This window comes from Neopsephotus bourkii, unplaced genomic scaffold (genome assembly GCF_033783945.1).
Source record: "Neopsephotus bourkii isolate Nb327-2 ecotype Australia unplaced genomic scaffold, CSIRO-AGI_Nbou_v1 NB_873, whole genome shotgun sequence".
In the NCBI taxonomy this organism is placed as follows: Eukaryota; Metazoa; Chordata; class Aves; order Psittaciformes; family Psittacidae; genus Neopsephotus; species Neopsephotus bourkii.
In genome coordinates this window covers 1,600,683-1,625,224 of record NW_026901367.1, presented here as the reverse complement: position 1 = coordinate 1,625,224, position 24,542 = coordinate 1,600,683, and the positions used below count along the sequence as shown (strand labels likewise).

Below are 24,542 nucleotides of genomic sequence, written 5' to 3'. Positions count from 1 at the left end.
CTTTTCATTTGGTATCTGCCTTTTTAACTTGAAGCCACCCAGGATGGTCTTAAAATGAAGCTTTTTAGGCTTAAAAGCTCATTTGTTTGTTTCTAAGATATATTATAACCTTGTAATAACCTAGTGGGATTTAATGAACCTAGAACAGTCTCGGAAAGGGGAACTGTTCATTAGTTTGGCCATATTTAAGCAAACAGGTCCTCTACTTTGCTATCCCATTGATGCCCCTGCAGAGTCAAGTTGCATGGTACTGATGCCTTAGTTCTGCTCTTCAGTGAAATATTATTTTCTTGAATCCCTTGAATTACTTTTGATGTTTCAAAGTCGCAAAAGGGCCTAATCAAAAGGTGTGTGAGCGCTTAAATGGGACCTAATGCCTTTGCAAGGGTGACACGAGGTGAAGAGGGGAAGCGGCAGCGCACGGACTGTGCCGGCAGAGCTGCAGAGCACAGAAAATGCTCCAAATATCAGCTGTGTAAGTTGAAATTGCCTCAAGGCAGCTTAATCTTATTTGGGAGGAATTGGCATGGTACATAAACCAAGCAGAAATGGGCCTTGGCAGCAGTGAGGAGCAGCAGCGTCTCTGGGACAAGCTGTTCCCAACAGTTTATCGCTCGCGTGAGCTCACGCTCGCTGCGTTGCTGACCTGGGGAATGTGGCTCCTGGTTTGAGCTCAGCCTGAGATTGCCCTCAGCAGGGTAATCCTGAGCTTTGTTCAGCACTGAACTGGGCTTTCAGGGAAAATCCCCCATGGCTGCTTCCTGCCTGGGCTTTGGGGTGCCAGGGAGGCTGTAGCAGTGCCCCTGGGGGGGTGGAAGCAGGCAGCAGCAGCCTTAGAACTGGAAGAGGGAAGAAAAGAGTCTAATGAAAATCATACTTTTTCTCAAATACAAGTTATTCTTTGCTTTTTGTCTCAAATACAGGTTATTCTTGCTTTTTGTCTCTATTTTCACTCCCCTGGGATCAGGATGGGGCAGGCAGGTTTCACAGTGGTCTGCGCGTCCCAATATTCACATCAACTTGGGCGGTTTGGTGCCTCAGGACTCATTTCTGCTTTGTGATTGCTTCATGCTGGGACATTGCGGTGGGGTTATTTGGGGGAGAATTAAAAGCTTTTTTGTTGTTCTTCTGGATGGGTTTTGGCACTGAGAAAACCTGTAGCTCTTGCAAAACGTTCAGCATCCCTGAACTTAAACACTATCGTAACATCAGACCTCACTGGATTTTGGCTTGAGGCTTGCATCCGGAAGTATTAAAATGCTTGTGTTAGACAGGAATGTTACTCTCGATATAAATTTCCATATAAAACCCTCGACTTGTCCTTTCTCCATATATTCCCCCTGCTTGTCTCACCCTTATTTCTTTTTATTGCTGTTTCTGCTTGGCAAACACCACCATGGTCCCTAGAAGAGGGAGCCTCTGCAGGGTTATGGCACATACATACATATATATGTGACATATATACAAATATAGTTTTTAGGCTTCCTATGGGCTCTCTAGGGCTTTTTGCCCCTTTCTGAAGGAAATATGTGAGCAGTGAGATGAGGCTTTGGGTTGGGGGATAACATAGAGGGGATCCCTATAGACTTCTCCCAGTGTCTGCATGGCCACTGCTGTGGCTTTTCCCCCTGTGGTGGGGCACCCTGTCCCTGCCTGGTCTCCCCTGCACCCTCCCAGTCCCTCTGTGACAGGCAAGGATGGCATTTACACCTTTAAAGCCTCCTCAGCTCTGTCCTGGCGAAGGCCTGTGTGGTTGTTGGCTCCAGCCTCAGCGCTTCAGGGCATGATTTCAACCATGTCTATGGAGACCAATTTTCAACATCAAAACAAACCAGCGTAAGTGGAATTTATATTACCTTTTAAAAACACAAGTCAACAGAGCTGAGGACTCTGCTTCGAGGAAGCCTCTTGGGTTTGTTCAGGGAATTACTACAAATATTTTACATCCTTTTTGAGACTCCAGGCAACCTCAGGAAGCATCTGCTGAGGACAGCTGTTGAAATAGCCCAGGTTGCATAGCTGAGCAAGGGGATTTGGGGGCCTGTGGTGTGAGAAAGCACCCCACTGTTACCACATATCCTACACTGCTTGAAAGCGCCGTCTCATTTTCAGAGTCAGGCTGATCTTTCTAAACATCTAGATAGTATTTCCGCCCAGCACAGTGGTTTCTGCTTGGGTGATGGTGGTCAAGAGCAAGGCGAGCAAAAGCCTTGACCCCAAGTGCCTGAGTGTGTGCAAATTTGGGTAATCCCAAAGGTGGAGAAATATGTGGTCATCCAGAGAAGAAAAATATCCCTGCAGCACTGTCACAGCAGTGGAAGGGTTGGATTCAGGTAGAAATGGCTGCAGGCAAATGTGTCTCAAAGCCTATTGAGGAGGCAAGTTAAAGATGGGTGAGAGTGGGCCCAGGGTGTTCCAGCCCCTCCAAAATGTGCCTTGAGCACTTGGTGCTCAGACTGAATATCTTGGGAACTCAATAATAGAGTTAAATAGAGCTTAAAACCAGAATATGGAAATGATACATGTGTATGGTGTGTTTTCCTTAAGCTGGTTAGAGCTGATGCCATCTCCCATAGTAGAGGAAGAGAAATACACACCAAGCTACTGGACTTAACATTGACAATAACCTGGTTTAGGGATTTCGGCCTAGGTACAAGCATCAAATGATGTCAAGGTGAATAGTGACTTAGCTGCTGAATCGGATAGGAGAAGGGTGTGCCAACAAGCTGCCAGCTTATAGACATGTTGTGGTTATGTTGGTACATCACAGGCAGGTGTATTTAAGCAGGATGTTGGTACTGGCTGGATCCTTGTTTCTTTACATATCAGCACTGCATGTATGTACCATACGTCTGTAATGTGTATGTGTGCATGATCTTTTAGGGAAGCTTTAATTTCAACCTTGATGGTCATGATGTGAATGAAGCTTTTCTTTACATTTGTATGCAAGCAGCCTTTATGCAAAGCATGTGTTGAAGCTTCACAAGTGTCACTGTGGCCTCTTAATTTCTGCCCACTCCACAAGTGGTGGGGGAAAAGAGATTCTTAAACTGAGCAAGGAAACATATTCCTGCAGAATGCTTGTGGTGGAACTGAGCAGCTTTCAACCTGTATGGTGGGAATTTTAACACCAGTGATGCCTCTGATGTATATCAATGGGAAAAAAAGGTGGTTGGAGAGGGGAAGCTTCCAGATGGAAGTGGGAAGCTGAACCAGAGCCAGTTTGCCTAGAGACAGACTGGATTCTCAAAATGTGATGCTTTTGCAAGGGTTTCACTGTGGTTTCAGTCTGTTTCCCAGCACTAGTGGGGATAGTGATGCACAGGCCTGGCTTACAATAGGACGTGAGCATATGTCAGCTTGATCTGCTCCATGTTTGCAGAGAACAGAATAAACTGTGGCCTTCTGTGATACGTTAGAAGAACTTACTGCCTGATTGTCCATGAAATTTTAGCACTTTATTGGACATATTCACTGTATAATTTGTGTCTTCCCTCTTCAGGAAAGGCAGAAATCTTCTGACCCCGTTGAAGTTTCATGTTACTGTTTTGATCCTTGTGATTTGGTTTCTAGTACAAAATCACTGGCCTTGCAGCATGTTGCTTCATGTTTTCCACTGCCTTTCCACCTCTGCCTGTGCTCAAGGCTCTTGTGAAGCAAAACAGCCTTGCTCGGTGTTGGGAGTAGTCTTTAGGCTGTCCGTGCATTGCAGAATTGACTGGAAACTGGTTCACTGGGGAAGAGAAAGCAGCAAACACAAACTTCAGCCTCAGACTTCAAATCACTTCAAGGATCAATTGATGTCTAATAGGTGTGTCCAGAAACGGCTCTCCTAGAAACACCACTGTTAGCAATGATCTGGTTCCTTCCCTCAGGCAGTGCCTTTAAACTGGGCAGAAATTAAGTTTTCTTCCCTTGAAGTTGATTTCTGTTGTAAACATTTGCTACTCAATTTGCTTTAATGGCTTTATGGCCACCTCTGTGCTGGGTGCAATGGTTGGTCACCATGGGCTGAATACACCAGCCACACAAGAACATTACTAATGCAAATGATGGATGTAGCATCAAAATGCTTCCCCTGTGCCTGCAGGTGCCAGAGAAAGAGCTGCTGCTCAGAACATCCACACATTTAATGGATCTGAGTTCGTGCAGTTCTTTTTCAGGCTGATCTGAGCTTTGTCATCCCCAGCATCCTGCCCTAAGAAGGGGTTGAGGAAACAGGACCCAAACTGCATGCTGTGCTTAAGACGTAGTGGACTTGTATGACTGTGTAAATGTTCAGCATCATTCCCTGCTACATCCCAGTTATTCCTGATTCTGGAATAGCTTTCTGGAGCTGTGGTTTCCTCTGAATGGTCTGTCATGACTTTGATACTATTTCAAGAGGTGCTGGTCAATCTAGAGGCTTTTGCTGTTCAAATAAAGCTGGGGTAACTTCCCTCCTATGTTCATTACTTTGCATTTATCCACTTTGGTTTTATTTGGCACTTTGGCTCAATATTCAGAGCATGTAAAGGCAGAGGATGCTCGTCTTTACCTGAACAACTGGATGTCATTAGTAAAATCTGCTGTTTCTCCTCTTCTATCCATTTCTTACTTGGAGGCAGGTCCTTTGGTACATTGCTTGTAAGAACACCTCTGGCACAGTGGTATTGCCAAATTCCTCCTCCAGGAACATGATAGAAAGCTTCATTTCATTTTCCTGCCATGGCATTAACTTTTTTGCCCATTCCTGTGATGTGTGGGTCACTCCTTGGCCTCACGAGCCTCCAGGGAGGTTGCTTCTGCTGTGATTAGAGGAGGTTTGATTTGCTGGTCCAGGCATTTGCAAGTCGCTCCTTTTGGCCTCCCTTGTTTGCTTTTACGTGTGACCTCCCAGATCTCAGGAACATTTCTATTTTCCTCATTCGTATACAACCCCAGCTTCTCCGAGGATGACTTATTGATTTTAATAATGCCTTTTACCCTGCTGTTTTGGTATGTTGGCTTCCCCCTCTGCAGCCCGTGCTCCAAGCTTCCAAAATCTGTTTGTTTTCCTAGTTTCCATGCCGCCTGAAAGAATTCCGCTCTTTTGACTTCCCACTTGGGTGTTTGTTGTATATATTCTGTATAGGAAACATTCCTATATATTGCACGTAGATACTCCAGAAACACTCCAAGTGCAAGAAGAAAATGTGACCCTCAAGAGGAGGCAGTCACAGGTTCAGATGTCTCTGGAGTGGCATCGGCAGGGTTTAGACCTTGAGGTGCCTCTGTGGCTTTTCATAGTTGTGGTTTCAGAGTTGAACAGTATAAATATGTTACTTTTGTCACCCCAGCTGGCGGGCTGCTTAATGTGAGAGCCTCTCTGTATGCTTGCATGAGTGTATGGGAATGGAACATGCCTTTGCATAGTGAGCTTACAGACCAGAACTGCAGAGGCTTTAGGGGGTATCTTCTGGGGTGGGGTGGAGAGAAAACAAATAGGTATTTCATTAAAGCTGTGCAATGAGTACGCCCCAGTGTGTGTTTGCAGGGCAGGAGCTGCTGAAGTCTTTGAGAGCTGCACCTTTCGCTATCAAAGATCTGATCTGAAGCATGTTAGGAGCAATGCTTCCCCTGATTGGGTAGATACATAGTGTGTGGTGATGTACAGATGTCAGAAATATGAAAATTAAAAATATTAATTATCCAGATGTATTTCTGGGAGGGAGCAGAGATGCAGAGCACAGAGGTAGCTTCTGGGGCTGCTCGGATTCTGGATCAGAAGTGAAATAGCCTCTCAAGGAAGAGCAGAAACAGCACACACTGGGACTGTGTGACTGGTTACAAACCAAACCTGGACCTGCTTGAGTGAGCCCAGAGGAGCCCACAGAGATGCTGCGAGGGCTGGAGCAGCTCTGCTCTGGAGCCAGGCTGAGAGAGCTGGGCTGGGGCAGCCTGGAGAAGAGAAGGCTCCTGAAGGGGAGACCTGAGAGCAGCTCCAGTGCCTAAAGGGGCTGCAGGAAACCTGGAGAGGGGCTTGGGACAAGGGCCTGTAGGGACAGGCCAAGGGGAATGGCTTGAACCTGCCCGAGGGGAGACTGAGCTGAGCTCTTAGGCAGAAGCTCTTCCCTGTGAGGGTGCTGAGGCGCTGGCACAGGGTGCCCAGAGGAGCTGTGGCTGCCCCATCCCTGGCAGTGCTCAAGGCCAGGTTGGACACAGGGGCTTGGAGCAAGCTGCTCCAGTGGAAGGGGTCCCTGCCCGTGGCAGGGATTGGAGCTGGAGGAGCTTTAAGGTCCCTTCCAACACAAACCATTCCATGATTCTTAGAAACCTGGAGCTCACCTAAGTCCAGTATTGTGATCTCCAGGAAGCATTGCTGTGCCTTGGCCACACAGCCCTTCATTCAGTAGCAAGGTGTTTGCTGAGATACCAGAGAATAAATGGGGGGAAGCCTTTAATAATACTTTCTCATGTTGTTGTGACACAGTGTTTGCAGCATTTTCTGCTGAGCAAGTACACACAGTAAATGGGAGGCTTTAAAAAGAGTTAAGAAAACCTTTTACTTGAGAAAAAATAGAATTACTTGTCCAATGTACATGCGCTATGTCAGTGTAAAGTCAGGCTGTATTTTTTCCCATGCAGAAATGACAAAAGCTGTTGTACTGTCCTTCAAATTTGCTTTGGCAACTGTAAACCAACTCTGTTTTATTAAACAGCTCTCTTTCCTCCTAATATATACAGAAATGTTTGCAGTATAAACATCTTAACTACACATCTGCTTTTCCCCAGATATGAAACACAGCTCCCTCTGCCCTGTTTCTGTTTGCTGGGGCTGATAACTTTTTCTGCTGGCCAGATGAAATCAAACTGGGTTTGGTACCAGATGCAGCACAGTTCAGTTGTGCATTACGCAGGTGTTCCCCCAGCTGGGAAGTGTGGAAATGTGCCATTTCTCTGGGATGATGGTGAGGTTTAGAAATGTGAGGGCGTTAAGAATCATTCTCCCTGTTAACAGTGGGCTTTGTCCCTGGTGGGCTCCATGTGCCGGACAGCTGAGTGGGGCAGCAGCTGTTCTATATTTTAATAGGAGAGTTATAAAGTTAGGAACACGGATGATCGGTCAAAACACAAGCAACTCTTTGCAGCCATGGAAACGGGATTCAACAATAAACTTGCATTTGTGAGCCTTCCAAACAAAATAATCCCACTGCACTCTGTTCAGGTGGTCTCGGGGAAGTGCATTTCTATTTCCTTAAGTTCTGTTTACTCAAAGTTCTATTTTTATTTTTACTTTTTTTTTTCTCTCCCTGTTTTTTATTTCTCAGAAGATACTAAACTTTGCATGTGAGCCTAGCTTAGATTCTGCTCCAACAGTGACAGAGATTTATATGGGAATCTTTCCTGGAGAGTGTTATCGATGGTGGTCATGCCAGTAGGATACAGTGAAACGCTTTGCTTTCATATGATTTCTTGGGGTTTCAGTGTTCCCTTTAACCCAAGGAGCTATTCAAACTCTTGTTGCATGTTTGCTGCAGCTCCATATCCTTTGCAAGGAACATTAAGTCCTGCTTTCCTGGAGAATGGGATGAACCTGTGGGTTTTCCTCCTAACAACGTGCAGGTTTTCTGGCATGGTGTGATGTACAAAAGCTCCTTGTTCAGGCTCTGAACCATCTTCTCATTGTGATTATGGGATTCTCTTGGACACTCTTATTGGATCACATACCGCACCCTTATCCAAAACAATACCAGCCACCCCCTTCCAACTTGTGCTGCAGTGCCTGGCTTGCTCTGCTTGCCTGCTTGTGTTTTGCTTTGGAGGGGCTGCTGTTATTTCAGATCCCCGCTTCCATAAAAGCACCATGATTTAAAGACATGTGCAGAGAGTGGTGCCCACACCCAGCAACTGCCTTTAGGTCTCTACCAACCCATAGCACCATAGTGGCAAGTGGCTGGATCTGTGCTTCTGAGCTGTGTGATAAGCTCTGATTTAGCTGGTTTGGGCTGTAAGTGGTCTTATATAGACATGAATATTGCAAGCAGATAGCGAGAGGGGTAATTGGCAGGGCAGTGTGTGAATGGGTTGAGCCAAGTCTATGAGCATGATGAGATGTAGAGGAATGAGTGAGCGGAATATGGCTTGGGCACATGTACAAGCTAAATTACCTCTGCTGTTCATGCTGTTTTATAAGTATATAGATGGTCGATGAGAAAATGAGCATGAGCCAGCAGTGTGCACTTGCAGCCCAGAAAGCAACTGTATCCTGGGCTGCATCAAAAGGAGTGACCAGCAGGTCGAAGGAGGTGATCCTGCCCCTTTTTTCTGCTCTCATGAGACCTCACCTGGAGCATTGTGTGCACTTCTGGTGTCCTCAACATAAAAAGGACATGGAACTGTTGGAACAAGTCCAGAGGAGGCCACGAGAATGATCAGGGGACTGGAGCACCTCTTGTATGAAGACAGGCTGAGAAAGTTGGGGCTGTTCAGCCTGGAGAAGAGAAGCTGTGTGGAGACCTCAGAGCAGTTCCAGTGTCTGAAGGGGGCCTATAGGGATGCTGGGGAGGGACTCTTCATTAGGGACTGTAGTGATAGGACAAGGGGTAACAGGTTAAAACTTCAACAGGGGAAGTTTAGATTGGATCTAAGGAGGAAATTCTTTCCTGTGAGGGTGGTGAGGCACTGGAATGGGTTGCCCAGGGAGGTCGTGAATGCTCCATCCCTGGCAGTGTTCAAGACCAGGTTGGACGAGGCCTTGGGTGATATGGTTTAGAGCGAGGTGTCCCTGCCCATGGCAGTGGGGTTGGAACTTGACGATCTTAAGGTCCTTTCCAACCTTAACTATGTTATTTTTATATATGTAGACTGATCAATTTTGGGTGATTGTCAGTTAAGCATAGATGTAAAAGTGCTGGTGACATAACTGGTATAAATACTGGCAAAGCATGAATGTAGCATAACTCCTTAAGGCAGAGTCTGGCAGCTTGGGGATGGTTGGCTGCTTAGTTCACTACAGGGACCAGCCTGGTGCTCTGCAGGTCCTGGAACTGAAGGAAGCAAAGCCACCGGGTGCCTATCAAGAGAAAATTGCCCATTTTAAACCTAGAAACAACAAAATTGATGGTTTCTTGGAATGGGAAAAGCTGAATGACACAGTTTGGGGAATTGAAAGTCAGTGTAAAAGAAGAGTGCTGATGCTGGGGAGTGAAGGGGATGCTTGAGGCACTGCTCCTCTGTGAGGACAGATTACACAGGGAGAAAATGTTAGTTGACAACCTCCCTGCTTGCCACAAGAACTGCAGGGAGGAGGAGGTTGGAGGCGTTTTGCTTAGTAGATGTGCGGGGTGAGGAGTTGCCTTTCAAACCGAGCAGATTTGTAACGATGATGAATGGGGAGGAATCCCTCTGGGGAGAGGAAGGAGCTTCCTACAAGCCAAATTCTCTGTATCACAGAGTTTTCACCACAGAAAACGCCAGTTAAATCCCTCTGCAAAGCAACTGGGTTTGCATTGCTGAGCTCCTCTCTGCAAGGGGGTGAAGGCTACCTGGGGTCTCACCCCACAGCTCCGGGGCCCTAGGCAAAGCAAATGTGACCCAGAGCCAGCACTGCTTTTTGGCCTATGTTACACCCATGTGCTCTGTCCCTTCTGGCAGAAGAAGTATTTGTTTAAAGCCGCAAATGAGTGCCTGAAGGAATGATCATTGGATAATGGGGTCTTGCTCTGCAATTTGTCTGAGCGTGGGGGATGTGTCACCCTAAACCAGAGCGGTTGTGGCCTGTTCTAAGTTATACACTGCAGCAAATCTTGGCTGTCTTGTTGCAGGACCTCTGGGTGCCAAGTCCTCCAGCCAAGCTTTCTGCTTTGGGCACATCCTTTGAAAGCGATCACTGAGGGTGATTGACATACTCTGTATGAATCTGTGGGTCTGCACCCACAGATTTTTGTGTGTATCATGCACGGTTTTGTGTTTAATGCATATGCTATTCACAAATAAATTCTATAGAAAATGAATTTTAAGTAGAAAAGAGGCTTCTTCCTGTAAATCAGCAACTAAGTAGCAATGTGTGAATGTTGTGTATTTATCCTCTTCTAATGTCAGTAAAACTAAAACTCAGTAGGAAATGCCTTTGTCCTTCTACAACAGAATTGTGTTTTTAGTCTTCCATTAACTAACACTGTGGGGACCAGCATCTGGGTCCTGCTGACTCTGCAGAACTCAATGGGTCTTTGCTGGCTTCCCCAGTAGCTGCCAATTCACCCCTCTAATGTACTTATAAACTACCAAGAAAAAAGGGCGAATTCAATATGGTAAGAGATCTTTATTAAAAATTTTGTACATCACAGGAATAACTAGTACATTTTTAAACAAGAAATAAGATTTGACATATTACAAAAGGTGTTATTAGTTCTTGAATTAGACATAAACTTTATGAACACTGTACATGATACATCTGAGTTGTAAGAGCAGGAATAGGACCGAGTGCCTGACAATGATATAACTTACTAAGCAAATGCACTCAATTCTTAGTATAAAACATAATATTTCTGGAGAAAGTAGCATGTTAACTTCTGTCTGCAAACGCTGTGTCCCTCTAACCAGTAACTACCAACAGTGTTCTCAGGAGAAAGTACAGACACACGTGCCTTGTGCGGTGATTTTTCCATTTGGAGTTTCTTTCCTTGTTGGAGTTTTCTTCCTATGGTCTATTTATCTTGGAGGGAGCAGAATGTTATTCCATGGTATGGTTAGCACAATCTGCATAGAAAAACCCGATGCCAAACATTTCTCACCATGTCACCTCCAAACCAGATTAGAAAAACCAACTGTGATAGCACATAAATGTCTACAGAAAGAGGTTTTTATTGACTGTTAGCTTTTGTTACAAAGTAGTTAAAAAGAAGAAATACATTTTAGCTTATCAGATAACCATTCTTTGTGTATCAGTCATACTATATCATTTATTCTTGTTGAGATTGTCAGTGTAGCTGCATTAGGGTTTAAAATCAGAACAACACAGAAGATCACCTTTTAACTGCATGACCTATTTGCCTAGGGAGGGGGTGTGAAGCTTTACAGGAGAGTATGAACATACAGGTCTCATACAAAAGCAGAGTATGTATCTAGTCCAAGAAAGGTAATAAAAAAGATTTAAATCTTTATACAGAAAGTGACAATGCCCATGTTATACTATGGAACACATCTACTAATTTTGAATTACAGGTGTAATGTGTGGATTACAGGTATCAACTTACTAAACAAATCTTGAAAATAAAACCAAGAGAGCAAACTCTATAAATAAAATAGTAAGTGCTTTCTTTAAGAGAATATTCTTTGGCTGCTTTAAGTGCCAGTGAAGGGTTATTGAAAACCACTAAAATGCATAAGGTCCCACTATTATTGTTAATCTTAACACCGAGCTGGTACGATAATTCAAGCTGTTGACTGTTAACATCTCCAGGTCCACAATGTGTTCTCTTGGTCCTGAGAGTGATTTCACCAGTACAAGCATTGCACTCACGGCGCTTGTTTGCTGAAAGAACAACAAAAAACCACTCGGTTTAATTCAGTCCAACCTAAAACGAGTCCCCTGTTGCATCAGGAGAGGGCTGGGGTGTTACTACACTGTAAAAATGCTCTGTCTCAGCACAGAGATACACAATGCAAGTATTCTTTTAACGTTTTGAAACAGCCATGACTAATCTCACACCTGGCTTTGCTGCAGGGAAAGCTTTACCTGACCAGGGCTCAGAGGAATAAACTGCACTGCAAAATCTGTTCCTGGTTATGCTGACTCTCCTCAAGGACATGGGAATTGGTAATCTATCCCAGGATGGTCTTTATTTCTTAGCCCCATCTATCAGCTTTTAAAACAGAGAGAGAATAAGTAAACCAAGAGAGACCTAATGTCTTTAACAGGGACATAGCTTGTTCAGTGGAGAGAAACTAAGTCTGTCTCAATGCTCACGCTCTAGAAGTCATGCTCCTCTTGTAAACACTGGGAATTCTTGCAACCGGTGTGCCTGTTGCCATCCCTATCTTGTACTGCTCCAAAGCTCTTTTCCTAGCTTGGGACAGTGCTGCTGGGGAACACTGACAGGCCTTGCCTGTGGCACGCTGCCAGTCTGTTAACCAGCTTCGTCATTTACAGGTGGTAGTAAAAGGGTAAACTCCATCTCTCCCCTCACTTACTACATATCAAACTGAATCCAATCCATCTGCTGTATCCCAGACCCAGCTCCAAGTTTTAGTACAACAATAGGAATAACTTCCAAGTAAGCCTTTGTTTACCACGGTCCCTTGCCAGGAATAAACACACGCTTCCTTATTTAAGGCCTGTGACTTCTTGTTGGGTGGCAACAGAAGGTTGGAATTGTTAGTCTGACAGTCAGTTTAAAGGCTAGATTGAGATCTAACCCAAAACTAGAGCTGGTGATATCTTGTTCTTTTTTTAAGGGGGTGAGGTATGGGGGCTTGATGTATAGTAAATCCATGGAAAAGCACTGGGTTACAGGTTATACCACAAGTAAGATATCGGTGAGTAATTCCATATTCCTATCTTGGGGAAACATGGCATAAATAGGCAATGTCATCTCTTGGTATACTTTTGAGACTTATATCACTCCCTCCATCTTCAGATTTGAGTTAAAATAGGAAGACCTTCCAATGATGTGTTTCTGGTTGAAGCTTTTTATGCTGATTCTCTTCTACTGAGTGTAAAGCCCATATATGAAGCAAAAAGGATTTCCCAGGGATTTGCAAATATTGCAAGTGTTCAAGAAAATCAGATTTCTTCCCCCCCCCAAAAAAGCTTAAAGAGCAGATGTTAGGGACACTTTCATTCATGTGGATCTGCTTGAGTGCATGATACCAACAGGAAATGCTGCTGTCGTCACTCACTTGAGCTTTTGTGGTTTTCTGAAATAGTTGCAGCACTATGGGAAAATGAAGGTTGGAGTAAATCAGGACACAAAGCCCTTGTAAGCTACCCTGAACTGAGCACTCCACGAATCAGAGCCTCGTCCCAAGCTGCTGTTGATTTCCTTACTTTTTTTTTTTTTTTGAGAAATGAGAAATTTAAATTGCATATTTTATATTGTTAATACTCTTGTAGCCCAGAACTGCCCCCATGTGCTGAGCTGCCACCCCCAGAGCATGAGCAGCAAGTCAAGGGAAGGGATTTTCCCCTCTGGGGAGACCCTCCCCTGCAGTCCTGGTCCAGCTCTGGGGCAGCAGCACAAGAGGGACGTGGAGCTGTTGGAGCGAGGCCAGAGGAGGCCATGGAGATGCTGCGAGGGCTGGAGCAGCTCTGCTCTGGAGCCAGGCTGAGAGAGCTGGGCTGGGGCAGCCTGGAGAAGAGAAGGCTCCTGAAGGGGAGACCTTAGAGCAGCTCCAGTGCCTAAAGGGGCTGCAGGAAAGCTGGAGAGGGGCTTGGGACAAGGGCCTGTAGGGACAGGCCAAGGGGAATGGCTTGAACCTGCCTGAGGGGAGACTGAGCTGAGCTCTTAGGCAGAAGCTCTTCCCTGTGAGGGTGCTGAGGCGCTGGCACAGGGTGCCCAGAGAAGCTGTGGCTGCCCCATCCCTGGCAGTGCTCAAGTCCAGGTTGGACACAGGGGCTTGGAGCAAGCTGCTCCAGTGGAAGGGGTTCCTGCCAGTGGCAGGGGTTGGAACTGGAGGAGCTTTAAGGTCCCTTCCAACACAAACCAGGCTGGGATTCTATGATTACTGTACACAGAATATTTCTATAGTCCTCTGCTAAATACACATATGTGGCTGTTGGTTCAGAGTGAAAAGCATGGAGGTACCTCGTTTGATTTTGACACGGGTGTCCCCAAAGTGGTAAATATTCATGATCATTACTAGTGTTGTGTTCATTTGAAAGAAGCAGACTGATTCTCACTGTAGCGTTTTTAGGTAGAAAAGTAAAAGGTTTTTTAAAATTTGGAAACCAAGCACATTTGAAAAGGAAGACCCAAAATTTGACCAACTTTGGGATGCAATGATACCCTTTTAGGGCCATTTGATGGCTTTGCCAAAAGGCCAGGCACTAGCACAACTTTTGATGTTATAACCCAGTGGTTTTTATCCCATTCCACCAATACTCACTCTCAGGTAAAACTCTCCATTTTCATTCCCAGACTTGATCCGGAATGTGTTAATGGTATTAGGGTAGATGGTGGTTGCCTGGATCTGGAAGATGTCGGAGGGCACCGTTCGGTCCGAGCGGATGCTCATGTATTTGTACACCACAGAGTAGGGCAGCTCCCGGCAAATGGTGTTTGATACGGGGCAGACACAGCGGCTGGAAGACACAAAAGGATGAAACTGATAGCTGCAGACACTTGGTATTTGCTTTCTAATGTGTCTCCTCATGTTGCCTGATGAGGATCATTCTACAAAAGACTCCTCTTACTTCTCAGATGTGAGGACATAGGGCTCTTGACAAGGATTTCTTGGGTAACAACGAAATCCTCCGTGGTAATTCCAGCAAATTTCATCCTCTCTGCATTCATTAGTGGTCTCACACTCATTTATATCTAGGAGGAAGGAAAAGGGACTGTATCAAAGCAGATGGAAATGAGTTTGCTGCAAAACCAAACACGGTGTCTTCAAAACAACCACCTGCTTGTCTGTTGAAACCCAACAGGTTCCTGTGTTCTTTACCTGCTCTTCTGAGGCCTGGCTTGAAAGGCTTTCCCTATGCAGAAATGGGATAAATGTGTTTATTAACACATTGAATGTGTCAATAAAAACATCAAATGTGTTTATTAACAAATTAAGTGAAGATTTCTTTTTTAGTTGACTAAAGATACACTTTAATCATAATACAGCTGTGGAAATACTATAAAGCTTTTAAGTAGCAAAGTATGATTTTATAGCAGAAGATACCTTGCAGACAGAGGAAAAAGGTTTTGAGGAAAAATTGTGATTTTTCCAGCTTTTCTCATTTTTAATTGCCTGAGTTTGATGGTATAAATGCTTAGTTAATGGCTACAGTTAAACTAAAATAGCTTTGAAAGGAATAAGGAAAACTTATTTATTGTGCCAAGCAGAGCTTCCTTTTGTGCCTGGGAAAATAACCCTGAATGGAGGTTGGGACTGTCAAACTCGCACTGTATTAATGCTCTGTTATCCAGCTAGTGCCAGAACACCACTAATGTCTACCTGCATAGTCTCCTGAAATGCACAGTCACAGGAAGGGTTTAGTTATGGAAGGCACAAACCAATGTACATGGTCAAACTACCCCATGATATTCAGTATTAGCAAATTAATCTGGATTTTATAAAAAAATATTAATAAACCCTGATTTATTTTCTCATCCCTTCTGCCAGTAATTAGCACCTATTTCTTTCTGTAGATAATGACTATTAAATTGGTTTCTGGATGACAGAAGCAATAGTTCTTGCACTTAGTATGTTGTTCTGCAATATTCTCTCGTAAGATGCAGACACATTTAGCACCAGTGAAGAAAACCCAGACTCCAAAATTCTGGCATTTGGTGGCACCAGAACATTTAGTTTCTAAGCACAGATTATCAAAGCTGCTCAAGTCTTGTGTATTATTTTTCCCTCCTGTTATCAGAAGAAACACCTTTCATTTATACTGTGGCTGGAGTTAGGAATCTCTATAAAATGAAACATGATATAAAGGCACATTTAATGTCTCTAAAAAATGCTCTAATTTCCTTTTCCAGAGACATTTATCTCATCTCATCTCATCTCTGAAATTTAGACTCCTACCTAGACATCCAAGGCCAGTTTTACCCAAGGGTTGCAAGAACTGACACTTTGTCCTAGGAATCTGAAGGACTTAAGAGTTTGAGCTGCAGGATTCAAGTAGGAATTAATACAAGAGATGCAATTAATCATCAAATGCTTTATGAACATATCTTTTGCTAACATAATGTCACAGGATATAAATATTTAGATAGCAAGCATTCTTAGCCTTGCCTGAAATGGTGATGTGACTAATGCAGTATTGAGGCTGCTAAGCTGAGGGCACTCACCTTGACAGGTTCTGCTTCCTACTACCTGGTATCCTTCAGGGCAGACACAGGAGAATTTTCCTGGTTCATTGACACACTGGTACTGACATATATAACTTGAAGTTCTGCATTCATCAGTGTCTGCAGAGACACAAGAGCTTAAAGTTATCGTTGTCTAACTTTTACCTTGTTACAGAACTAAATATAATGGCTAAATTCTGGTTCTAACAGGGAAAGAAAAGAGTTCTGTCTAAAAGGAAGAAGTTAGCAAAGTGCTGAAATGTACTGCTTAACACCTTGAAGTTGCAAACAGCAGGGCAAGTTCTGCCATGTTTTATCAACAACACTGAGAACTTTGGATTTGAGGAGGCAGAAGCTAAGTTTAGACTTCAGAACAGATTTGGGAAAATAACTCTTGAAAGAATTTATTCTTTCAGTATTCCAAAATGTGGTTACTTTCACAAACCCCCACAGATGGGAGATTAGTTAGTAAGGCAAAAATATTGCCTTTGTACTCGTGCCCTACGCTAACGGAGTAGCTCTTTGGGGAAGAGGGGAAGGCCTCTTTTTGTCTTCAAATTACAATCAGTGTGTACCATTCTCTTTTGCTTTTTTAAATCCTTGTGTAACCATCAGTCCCTTGCTAGAAAGTGTAATGTGAAACAGAATTGAGCAGTATATGCCATTAACTGGAAATGAAATTAAACCTATCAAAACTAGGGAATGGCTTGGAAAACAACCCAACTCCCTCCTACTGCCTCTGAGGTTTGAGCCCAGTTCTTGATTCCATGTCAAGGCTGTCCTTGGAGGCTGCATACTTGCTGCTCCCTGTTCTGTTCACTTGCAAATAGGATTAGCTTAAGAAGCTTGGAGTGGGAGCATCTGTAATAGCTCTGCTAGTTTGTTTAGCGGGGCAGTGGTAAACCAAAAAGCCCTCTTTGGCTCAAAGACTGGTAGAAAGGATATTGGCTTTACGGGTGAGATCACCATGTGTCCAAAAGGAGATTAGAGAACCCCTGTGGAGACTCTGGCAGAGGAAATAAAGTGTTGATTGTATAATCATCAGGAGACGTGCTGTTTGGATACACAGGCTTGAAAGCCCCTCAAAAGCACAATTGTCACTTCCTTAAAATCAGAAATGGGAGGTTTTCTTTTCAGAGGAGCTCAACAACACACAAACTTGCACTTGTTTTTGGTTTGCATTCCTTTCCGATTCATTTCGTGGTCATCAGCATTAGACCACACACAAGACCAATGAGTTTGTGAAATAAGCATTCAAAAGCCTTATTCTTCCCAGCTGTGGTCTGAAATGTAGTAATGTCTGTCCTGCTTTGCACTTACTATTAAAGAGAGATACCTGTGCCTATCCTTTCTACCTGAGTGCAGCTACTAAGATGTGCATTAACAACCACATTTATAACAGAAAAGCTAAATATCTTAAGGATTTTGGCTATCAACTGCACCTGCAGGGTGGCTCCACTTGAGTCATCCCTTAGTTCACAAAAAGATTTCTGGGAAAATGATTTAAATCAAGAAATCCCTCTTCCAAGACACACAGATTGCTTACCTTCACAGTTGATTCTGTCACTGCTCAACTCAAACCCTGGATTACACTGACAGATGAAAGAACCCAGTATATTGTAACACTGCTGTGCACATGGGTTATTGGCATCACATTCGTTGATGTCTGAAAGGAGAAGTTACAGATCTTGATCCTGTGTAGTTGGTATAAGGCTGATTAAATGGGTTAGTCCTTAGTCTGGGTCTAGTGCTTAGCAGGAGCTCAGTTGACTCTATCAATATAGATTCCGCATCTCTGGAATGTCAGATCTATGCTTTACATTCCATGTAACAAAAAGAGTATTTTTTCCAGGAATGAGAGTTATTCTAATGTGTGATGGATTCTTCCAAAAATGTTCAGTGTGGCTATTAAACTCCGCATTCCAGGCTCTTTTTTTCAGGTATGAAATGCCAAGTCTCTATAAATAATTGATATAAGGAACACATACTGATAAGAGCTCTCAGCATGCAGTGGTTAAGATTTATTGGAGCTATTTATTACTCTTAAAATTTGTTCTTTTAAATTCCATTACAATTATAACATGAGCCTTTGAGGCCAGTGGAGTTTTGCAATGCTCAAAGACCTAGACCATATTGGGGGAAGGTATGTTTCTGTGCTGGGTTTTTTACATGATATGCCCATCCTATGAACATATGTGAGAACACTGGTATGAGAAACAATTTTTAATGGTAAGTTTTTATAACTGGAATCAACTCTGGAATCTATAACACTTGTTTTCACAGGCTGTTGACTAACTGCTGCTCCTGTTATTTACTCTGTGTGTTTTCCCTTGTATTCCTCCCATTTTCCATTCATATTTGTGTTTATCAGATATAACCAGTAGAGGAGAGATGCGTTTGAAAAGATCTTGAGCTCGTGGGTTTTGTGAATGCTTATTGATGTTAGCATCCCTCAGTTATTTACAGATACAACTAAAGACTGATGAAGATGACTAAGATCAGGCACTAAAACAATAAGGAGGATGTTAATTCTCTATATGATGAACCTCCCACTCTTGAAAATGAATGGCAATAGGGCAAAACTGATTACAAAGGGTTTTTTTTCTTTCTCCTTTTAGTTAATTTCTGGCAACAGTGCAAAGAATATTCATCATGGTAATGCTACCAGAAGGAATAAATAAGCTGGTCAAGAATTAAACTAGCTAGCCAAAGCCATAGCTCTGTTTTCCTTCCATGAAATACAGACCTGCTTTCAATGTATGTTGAACTTGTAACACCAATGCGATTGGGTACAGTATCAAGTACCACTTCTGCCAGATGCCTGTTGGGATGTCAAAGTCTGTTCTGATGCAATAGCCATTCATTTACAAATTTTCATCTTAAGATTTACTTCACCTTTCCTACTAGGAGTATGCCTTATCAGGCTGTGAGGCCAACAAGTCACAGAGAGGTGTTTTGGTGAGGTATTTGGTGAGCTTGGAGCTGTCATGGATTTGTGAGTGTAGCTGCAAGAATACGTCTTGCATTTGAGCTATGGAAAGGGTCAGATAAGTAACAACAGGCCACATGGTTATGTAGTGTCCATGGTCAATTTTGTATCCTATCATTTGGTGAAAACCAGCAATTCCTCTCTTAGTCCTATGCTGTGTGCCAAGGATAAGATATGGCAACACTTGGAAGTAATGGTAGAAGCTGGAAAACCCAGATCAATTTTTCTATCTATCTATATAAAAATATATATGTAATATAGATTTTTTTTTAGATATAGCCATAAAGAACTATCTCCCTCACCAATTTCTTTGTGTTTTATGGCCATTCTCTCTGCACTTCACTAGTTACCTTTTTATTATTACTCTAATTCTTCTAGAACAGAACTTGAATAGAACTTTCAAACTTAACAGCAGTCTTAAAGTTCTACTGCAAGTTTTCCCTTAGTGTTTTACTACTAAAGAGAGGATCACTTTTAAAGGGTCACTAAAAGTGACCCTGGTTTTCCTTTTTAACATTACTTTATAGATATTCTGATGTGACTTAGATGTTTTCTGTCATCACTAATATTTATCATGTGCTGAGGATAATTACACTAATGCAGAGGTATAGCACTGTTTCCCCTGGTTTCCAGTTCCAGCCTTTGTTGCATGAACTGGGAATAATATCGTGAAAGCCAATGACAATGCAAAGCAATCCACCACAGCTGAAAGAAAGAATGAATCTAAGATTAGATAATGAATATAAACCTCCAGGGTTCCAGTTGCCAAACTACATGCTCTTTGGAAAACTGTTACACCAACAAAATAACAGCTTTTCAATAAGATTCCAATTTACTCTCTAACCCTCCTGTACTTGGATCACCTGCAGGACAGCCTCTCAATACAGCAGCTGGTATGTCTTACTGTTGATAGGTATTTCCCTTAGGTTGGGAGGAAGATACTTAAATTTCAACTGTGGCAAGGCATGTGTCAGTATTTGTCTCTACACTGAGTGTAAGTACACACAGAGGAGTTCTTACCTACACAGGTGTGGTTGTTGGATGCTAACTGGAACCCAGCATTGCACTGACAATAATAGGAACCCGGGGTGTTCACACATCGATGATGGCAGTACGGAGGAAGGGTGCACTCGTCAATGTCTGAGTTACCAAAGGAGAGACATTAGTTCAGATGGAATCATGGCAGTTCACTGCTGCTGTCTGGTGTCCAAAGAAACTGGAAAGTTAATGGCACTTGATTAAAAGTGGGGTGAGGGGGAGCTTATGTGAGTGAGGTGCTGCTGCTATGGGTATTAACAGGAATATAAGGCTGTGTGGAGACCTCAGAACAGCCTTCCAGTATCTGAAGGGGAGTTATAAGGATGCCAAAGAGGGACTCTTCATCAGGGATTGTAGTGATAGGACAAGGGGTGATGGGTTCAAACTGAAACAGGGGAAGTTCAGGTCGGAGGTAAGGAAGAAGTTCTTTACTGTGAGGGTGGTGAGGCACTGGCACAGGGTGCCCAAAGAAGTGGTGAATGCTCCCTCCCTGGCAGTGTTTAAGGCCAGGCTGGACAGAGCCTTGGGCAGCACGGTCTAGTGTGGGGTGTCCTTGCCCATGGCAGGGGGTTGGAACCGAATGATCTTAAGGTCCTTTCCAGACCAAACCATTCTATGATAACTTTAATTTCTCTTTTATAAAATCTGTGTTACGATGGTTGTCTTCCAGTGAGATCAGTCCACATTCCAACTTCATTTTCTATTCAGTTCCACAGTACTGCTTAGTCTGGTTTATTTTGCATAGGTAAACCCCACTATGTTCTGCTTTTCAGCCAAGATTTCTCCTGATCAGATGTAACACCAACCAACACAGTGATTGTGGCTTGCAGCTCTTGTTTTTCCTAAGAATTCCCCCCCAGAACTCTTAACATGTACTAAATCTTTTCAGCTCCATTAAGAAAAGTCCAAGTTTTCTGTACAAGAACAGCGGAATGGTGAGCACAGAAGATTAATGGGCCTGAAAAGGAAACAGGTTTTTGTGCTTCCACAGAAACCGGTTTGCTCCCCAGGAGGCTGCCTCTGCTCCCATTCCCCTCCCTGCCTTTCCTGCCCACCTTCCCGTGCAGCAGCCACACCTCCTGCCTGTGCTCCCTGGTGCAGGGGAAGGTGGTCAGACTAAAGCTGGTGCTGTCTGAGGCAGGATGAACTTTCCCAGCCTCTCCTTGCACCTTAGCCTGGAGTTGAGGTGGAGCATGCTGCCTTTCCATGTTTCAGCATTCCTAATGTACACTGGAGCAGGGTTTTCACCTGTGAACCATACAAAATGTGCAACAGCCCATTCTTTCACCTCTCTCCATTCTACAAGGTTTCCTTGTGCTCTGGAGGAGCTGCTGCCTCTGGTTTTGCCTGGAAAGCATCTTATTTCTTAGGGCACTGATGGTTCATGTATGTGCAGCAGCCTTCTTTAGCTGTGGCCTGCTTGAGCTTGGTGAAGAAATCCAGGCCGTGTTCTGTACATGTACACAATGGGAGATTTCAAAGGCTCAGCCCTCAGACAAATAAGACCAGTTTGCACTGGAACAAAGGCAGGCACTTCCCATATCCATGCCAGATCTTGAGTTTCCTACCTCCAGCTGTTTCCACCATAGATGTGTTTAAAAAGAGGCCAAGGCTTTTTTTTTTATATAATGAGGAAAGTGTTTGTTTTAATATCAAGTGAAAAAATAATCTTTAGAAGTTAACCCTTTCTCTGTCAGATCTGAAGTCACTCTTCAGGGCTGAACTTAGCAGAGGAGTCTTTTGGATGGTTCTGAATGAAAAGGCTCATGCTGGAACATTCCTGCCTCTCCGTACAGTAGCGACTGTCTGCAACTCTTATTGCAGAGGGATATTTGGAAGTAGAAGAGGAATAAATCAGAAGGCTCAGTAGGTCTCATCCATCCTTGACTTTTACAGGACTAAGCTCTACAAAGTGCTGTTTAAAGACCTGAGTATACAGTACAGACATGAGCAATGCTTTGTTGCTCAGGCACCGCACTTCTGAACAGAAATGCTTCCAGGATCTGACTCTAATTCAGTGGGAGTTTTCCTGGCGGGATTAGGCACATCCATACTAAGCATTATCTAATCAATTCAGCCAAATCTTCACTTTGAAGTAATGTTGGAAAAGTTCCTTCAATCTGCAGCCTTGTATTTGAGAAAGGACTAATTTTGCAACATGTGAACAAGCAAAAAAAGAATCAAAAAATTAGTGAATTTAGACTAAAATCAATCAATTCTCAGAAATAAACTTCTTTCCCCCCTCTACCTTGAAGCCAAAATAGTCTGGAAAAAATTCTTTCAAATTTAAGGAACATTTTTTCCCATATGGAGAACCTCTATCAAGATCTGGCCCCAAGAACATCTTCTGGCAAAGTGGTTATAAAATCCCCAAAGACAGCCTTTATCGTGAAACACTGACAGCCCAAAGAGTACAGATGGACCTAGTATTTAGGTCAGTGCGTAATACGTAACACAGGTGTTACTCTTGGTTTTGACCTAAACAGGAGAAGGGAATTTTTGCTTTCCAGACATCTTCATACATAGATTTGGGGGCATAAATGTATTCACGTGGAGATGTAAGGGTGTGCTGTTGTGCTGCTTTTCATCTATAACATCTGATATAACATGTCCTATGGGACTTTCAGTTAGTACCATGGGTCTTGCCACTCAAAGTGCTGTTACACAGCAGTAATATGCTTTACCTGCTCTAAACGTAATGAGATAAACCCCAGGTATTAAAAATCCCTATCAAAACTCTTCCTCTACCTACATTTCAAACTGTCCATCCGACTCTTGCACAGAGAACTGAGAGAAATTAGACCCATCTGTGTTTACAGCAGTTTCACAGTTCAGGGCCTGATCCATGTCTCTTAGGAAAGAGATAAGAATTTTTGGGTTGATCTTGACAGCCCTTGGCTCAGAACCCTGCAGAAAGCCATGCCCAGAAACTGAAGTTAGACTAGATGTGGACTGAAGCTTCCCCTGCTTCCTTCCTGCAGTGACTACCTACAGCCTTAGCAAGGCTTTTGGGAAGAGAATATAAATAAAAATCAAAGAATTCTTCAGCACTTTCAAGTGCAAGATCCTGAACACAAAGAGGAAAACCTGAAGTTCTGTTGTTCCTCTTCTGCTGAAGACATAAAAACCCAAATGCTTTTCTCCTAGGCTGCATAAAAGCAGTCTTGACTATTGCTTCATGATGTATATATTTGCTTCTCTTATTTCATAGGTGTTTTTATTATCTCTGACAAACCTAAGCCTTAAGGCTGCAGTGCCTATAAAAGCAATTCATCCATCAAAATCATGATGAAGGAGGTGTTGAATAAAGGCTGAAGGAGGACTGCAGGAACAGGGTAATGGCACTTTTGCATAATGTCCCCAAATGAGGATGGAATAGGAAAGATGCAGTGTTTGCACTGCACTTGGATTTCATTTCATGCTATACTTGTATAGGTCCCAAGGGTGCTAATAGTTTATTTTGGCACAAAGAATAAAGTGCAGCAGTTTATAAGTTGCAAATATCATATACCTGCATTCAGAGTTTCCATCTCTTTCATGTGTGCTCATAAAGCTGAGCACTGAACCAGAGTGTGTGAAGGGGGCTCTGCAGAGCTGGGATTAGGGCTGTGTGAAGGTAGAGCTTTCTTCTGCAAACCTGGACTCAAGTCTCCCTGAGGTCAGTGGAAAGACATGCTCTGCTTTGCTGCTACAGTAGACTTATGACTGTATCCGGGCCATTAGGCAATACCCCAATACAAACAATAAACACAATGGTAACTGTTAGCAAAATTAATCTTGTGAATATCACTCCAAGTGTTGATTGTACTTAAAATAGTTTCTAGTTTCATGGTTTAGTGATTAATCCTTGTGATAAAGTGACTATTCCATTGCATTTCACAGTTACATAGCTATTTTACCCATATACTTTATAACCAATATAAAGTTTGCAACTGTAGATAATGACAGAAAATCATTTAGTCCAGAGCAACACTTACCAACACACTGGTCCCCTCGTTTCTGATAGCCTGGAGGACACTGGCAGCTGAAGGAGCCTCTTAAATTGACACATACTTGGTCAGCTCTACAATTGTGAGTTCCAGTTGCACATTCATCTATATCTTTATAGGAAAAACAAATGCAATATTAGTCATAAAGTTTACTTAAAACAGATTTTAGCCTATTGAAATGTTTTATGTATCTTCTTGCTTCCTCTAAGTGAAGGCAGCAAAGTTCAAATATATCCAAAGATGTAATGTCAGGGCTTATTCCACTTGCAGGATGTAAAATCTTATCAGATTTCTAATAACTCTAATTCTGATATACTGCATTTGTAACTATTTTCAGATATGGTTATTTTAAACATTTAGACACTTTTATTTGTCAAATACCATTAATATTTTGTACTTAGCACTATAAAACATTCTGTAAACTTCTTGCAACTTTATCATAATTTAATCATTTGACTTTTTTTGCCTTGTGTTTTGTTTCCCATGCTAGTTGGTTGTTGAATGCTGAATCACTGCAGAAAACTTCAGCAAACATAGTTCAGCTCTTTCTCAAGGATG

At 43.0% G+C, this 24,542-nt stretch overlaps 1 protein-coding gene and 1 long non-coding RNA gene across 5 annotated transcripts in view; one reads left to right on the top strand and one right to left on the bottom strand.

Annotated features, from left to right (window-relative positions):
• Positions 1-24,542, top strand: part of LOC133214132 (uncharacterized) — a 129,788-nt gene that overhangs the window by 9,396 nt on the left and 95,850 nt on the right. The gene's annotated exons all lie outside the window — the stretch shown is intronic.
• Positions 10,263-24,542, bottom strand: part of EFEMP1 (EGF containing fibulin extracellular matrix protein 1) — a 51,414-nt gene continuing 37,134 nt past the window's right edge. Inside the window, exons 5-11 of the mRNA XM_061356824.1 lie at positions 23,973-24,095; positions 19,978-20,097; positions 17,515-17,634; positions 15,969-16,088; positions 14,375-14,498; positions 14,068-14,263; positions 10,263-11,494 (exon numbers count right to left, since the gene is read on the bottom strand). Of these exons, the coding sequence (XP_061212808.1) occupies positions 11,336-11,494; positions 14,068-14,263; positions 14,375-14,498; positions 15,969-16,088; positions 17,515-17,634; positions 19,978-20,097; positions 23,973-24,095 (962 nt within the window). The 3' untranslated portion in view covers positions 10,263-11,335. The remainder of the gene's footprint in view (positions 11,495-14,067; positions 14,264-14,374; positions 14,499-15,968; positions 16,089-17,514; positions 17,635-19,977; positions 20,098-23,972; positions 24,096-24,542) is intronic.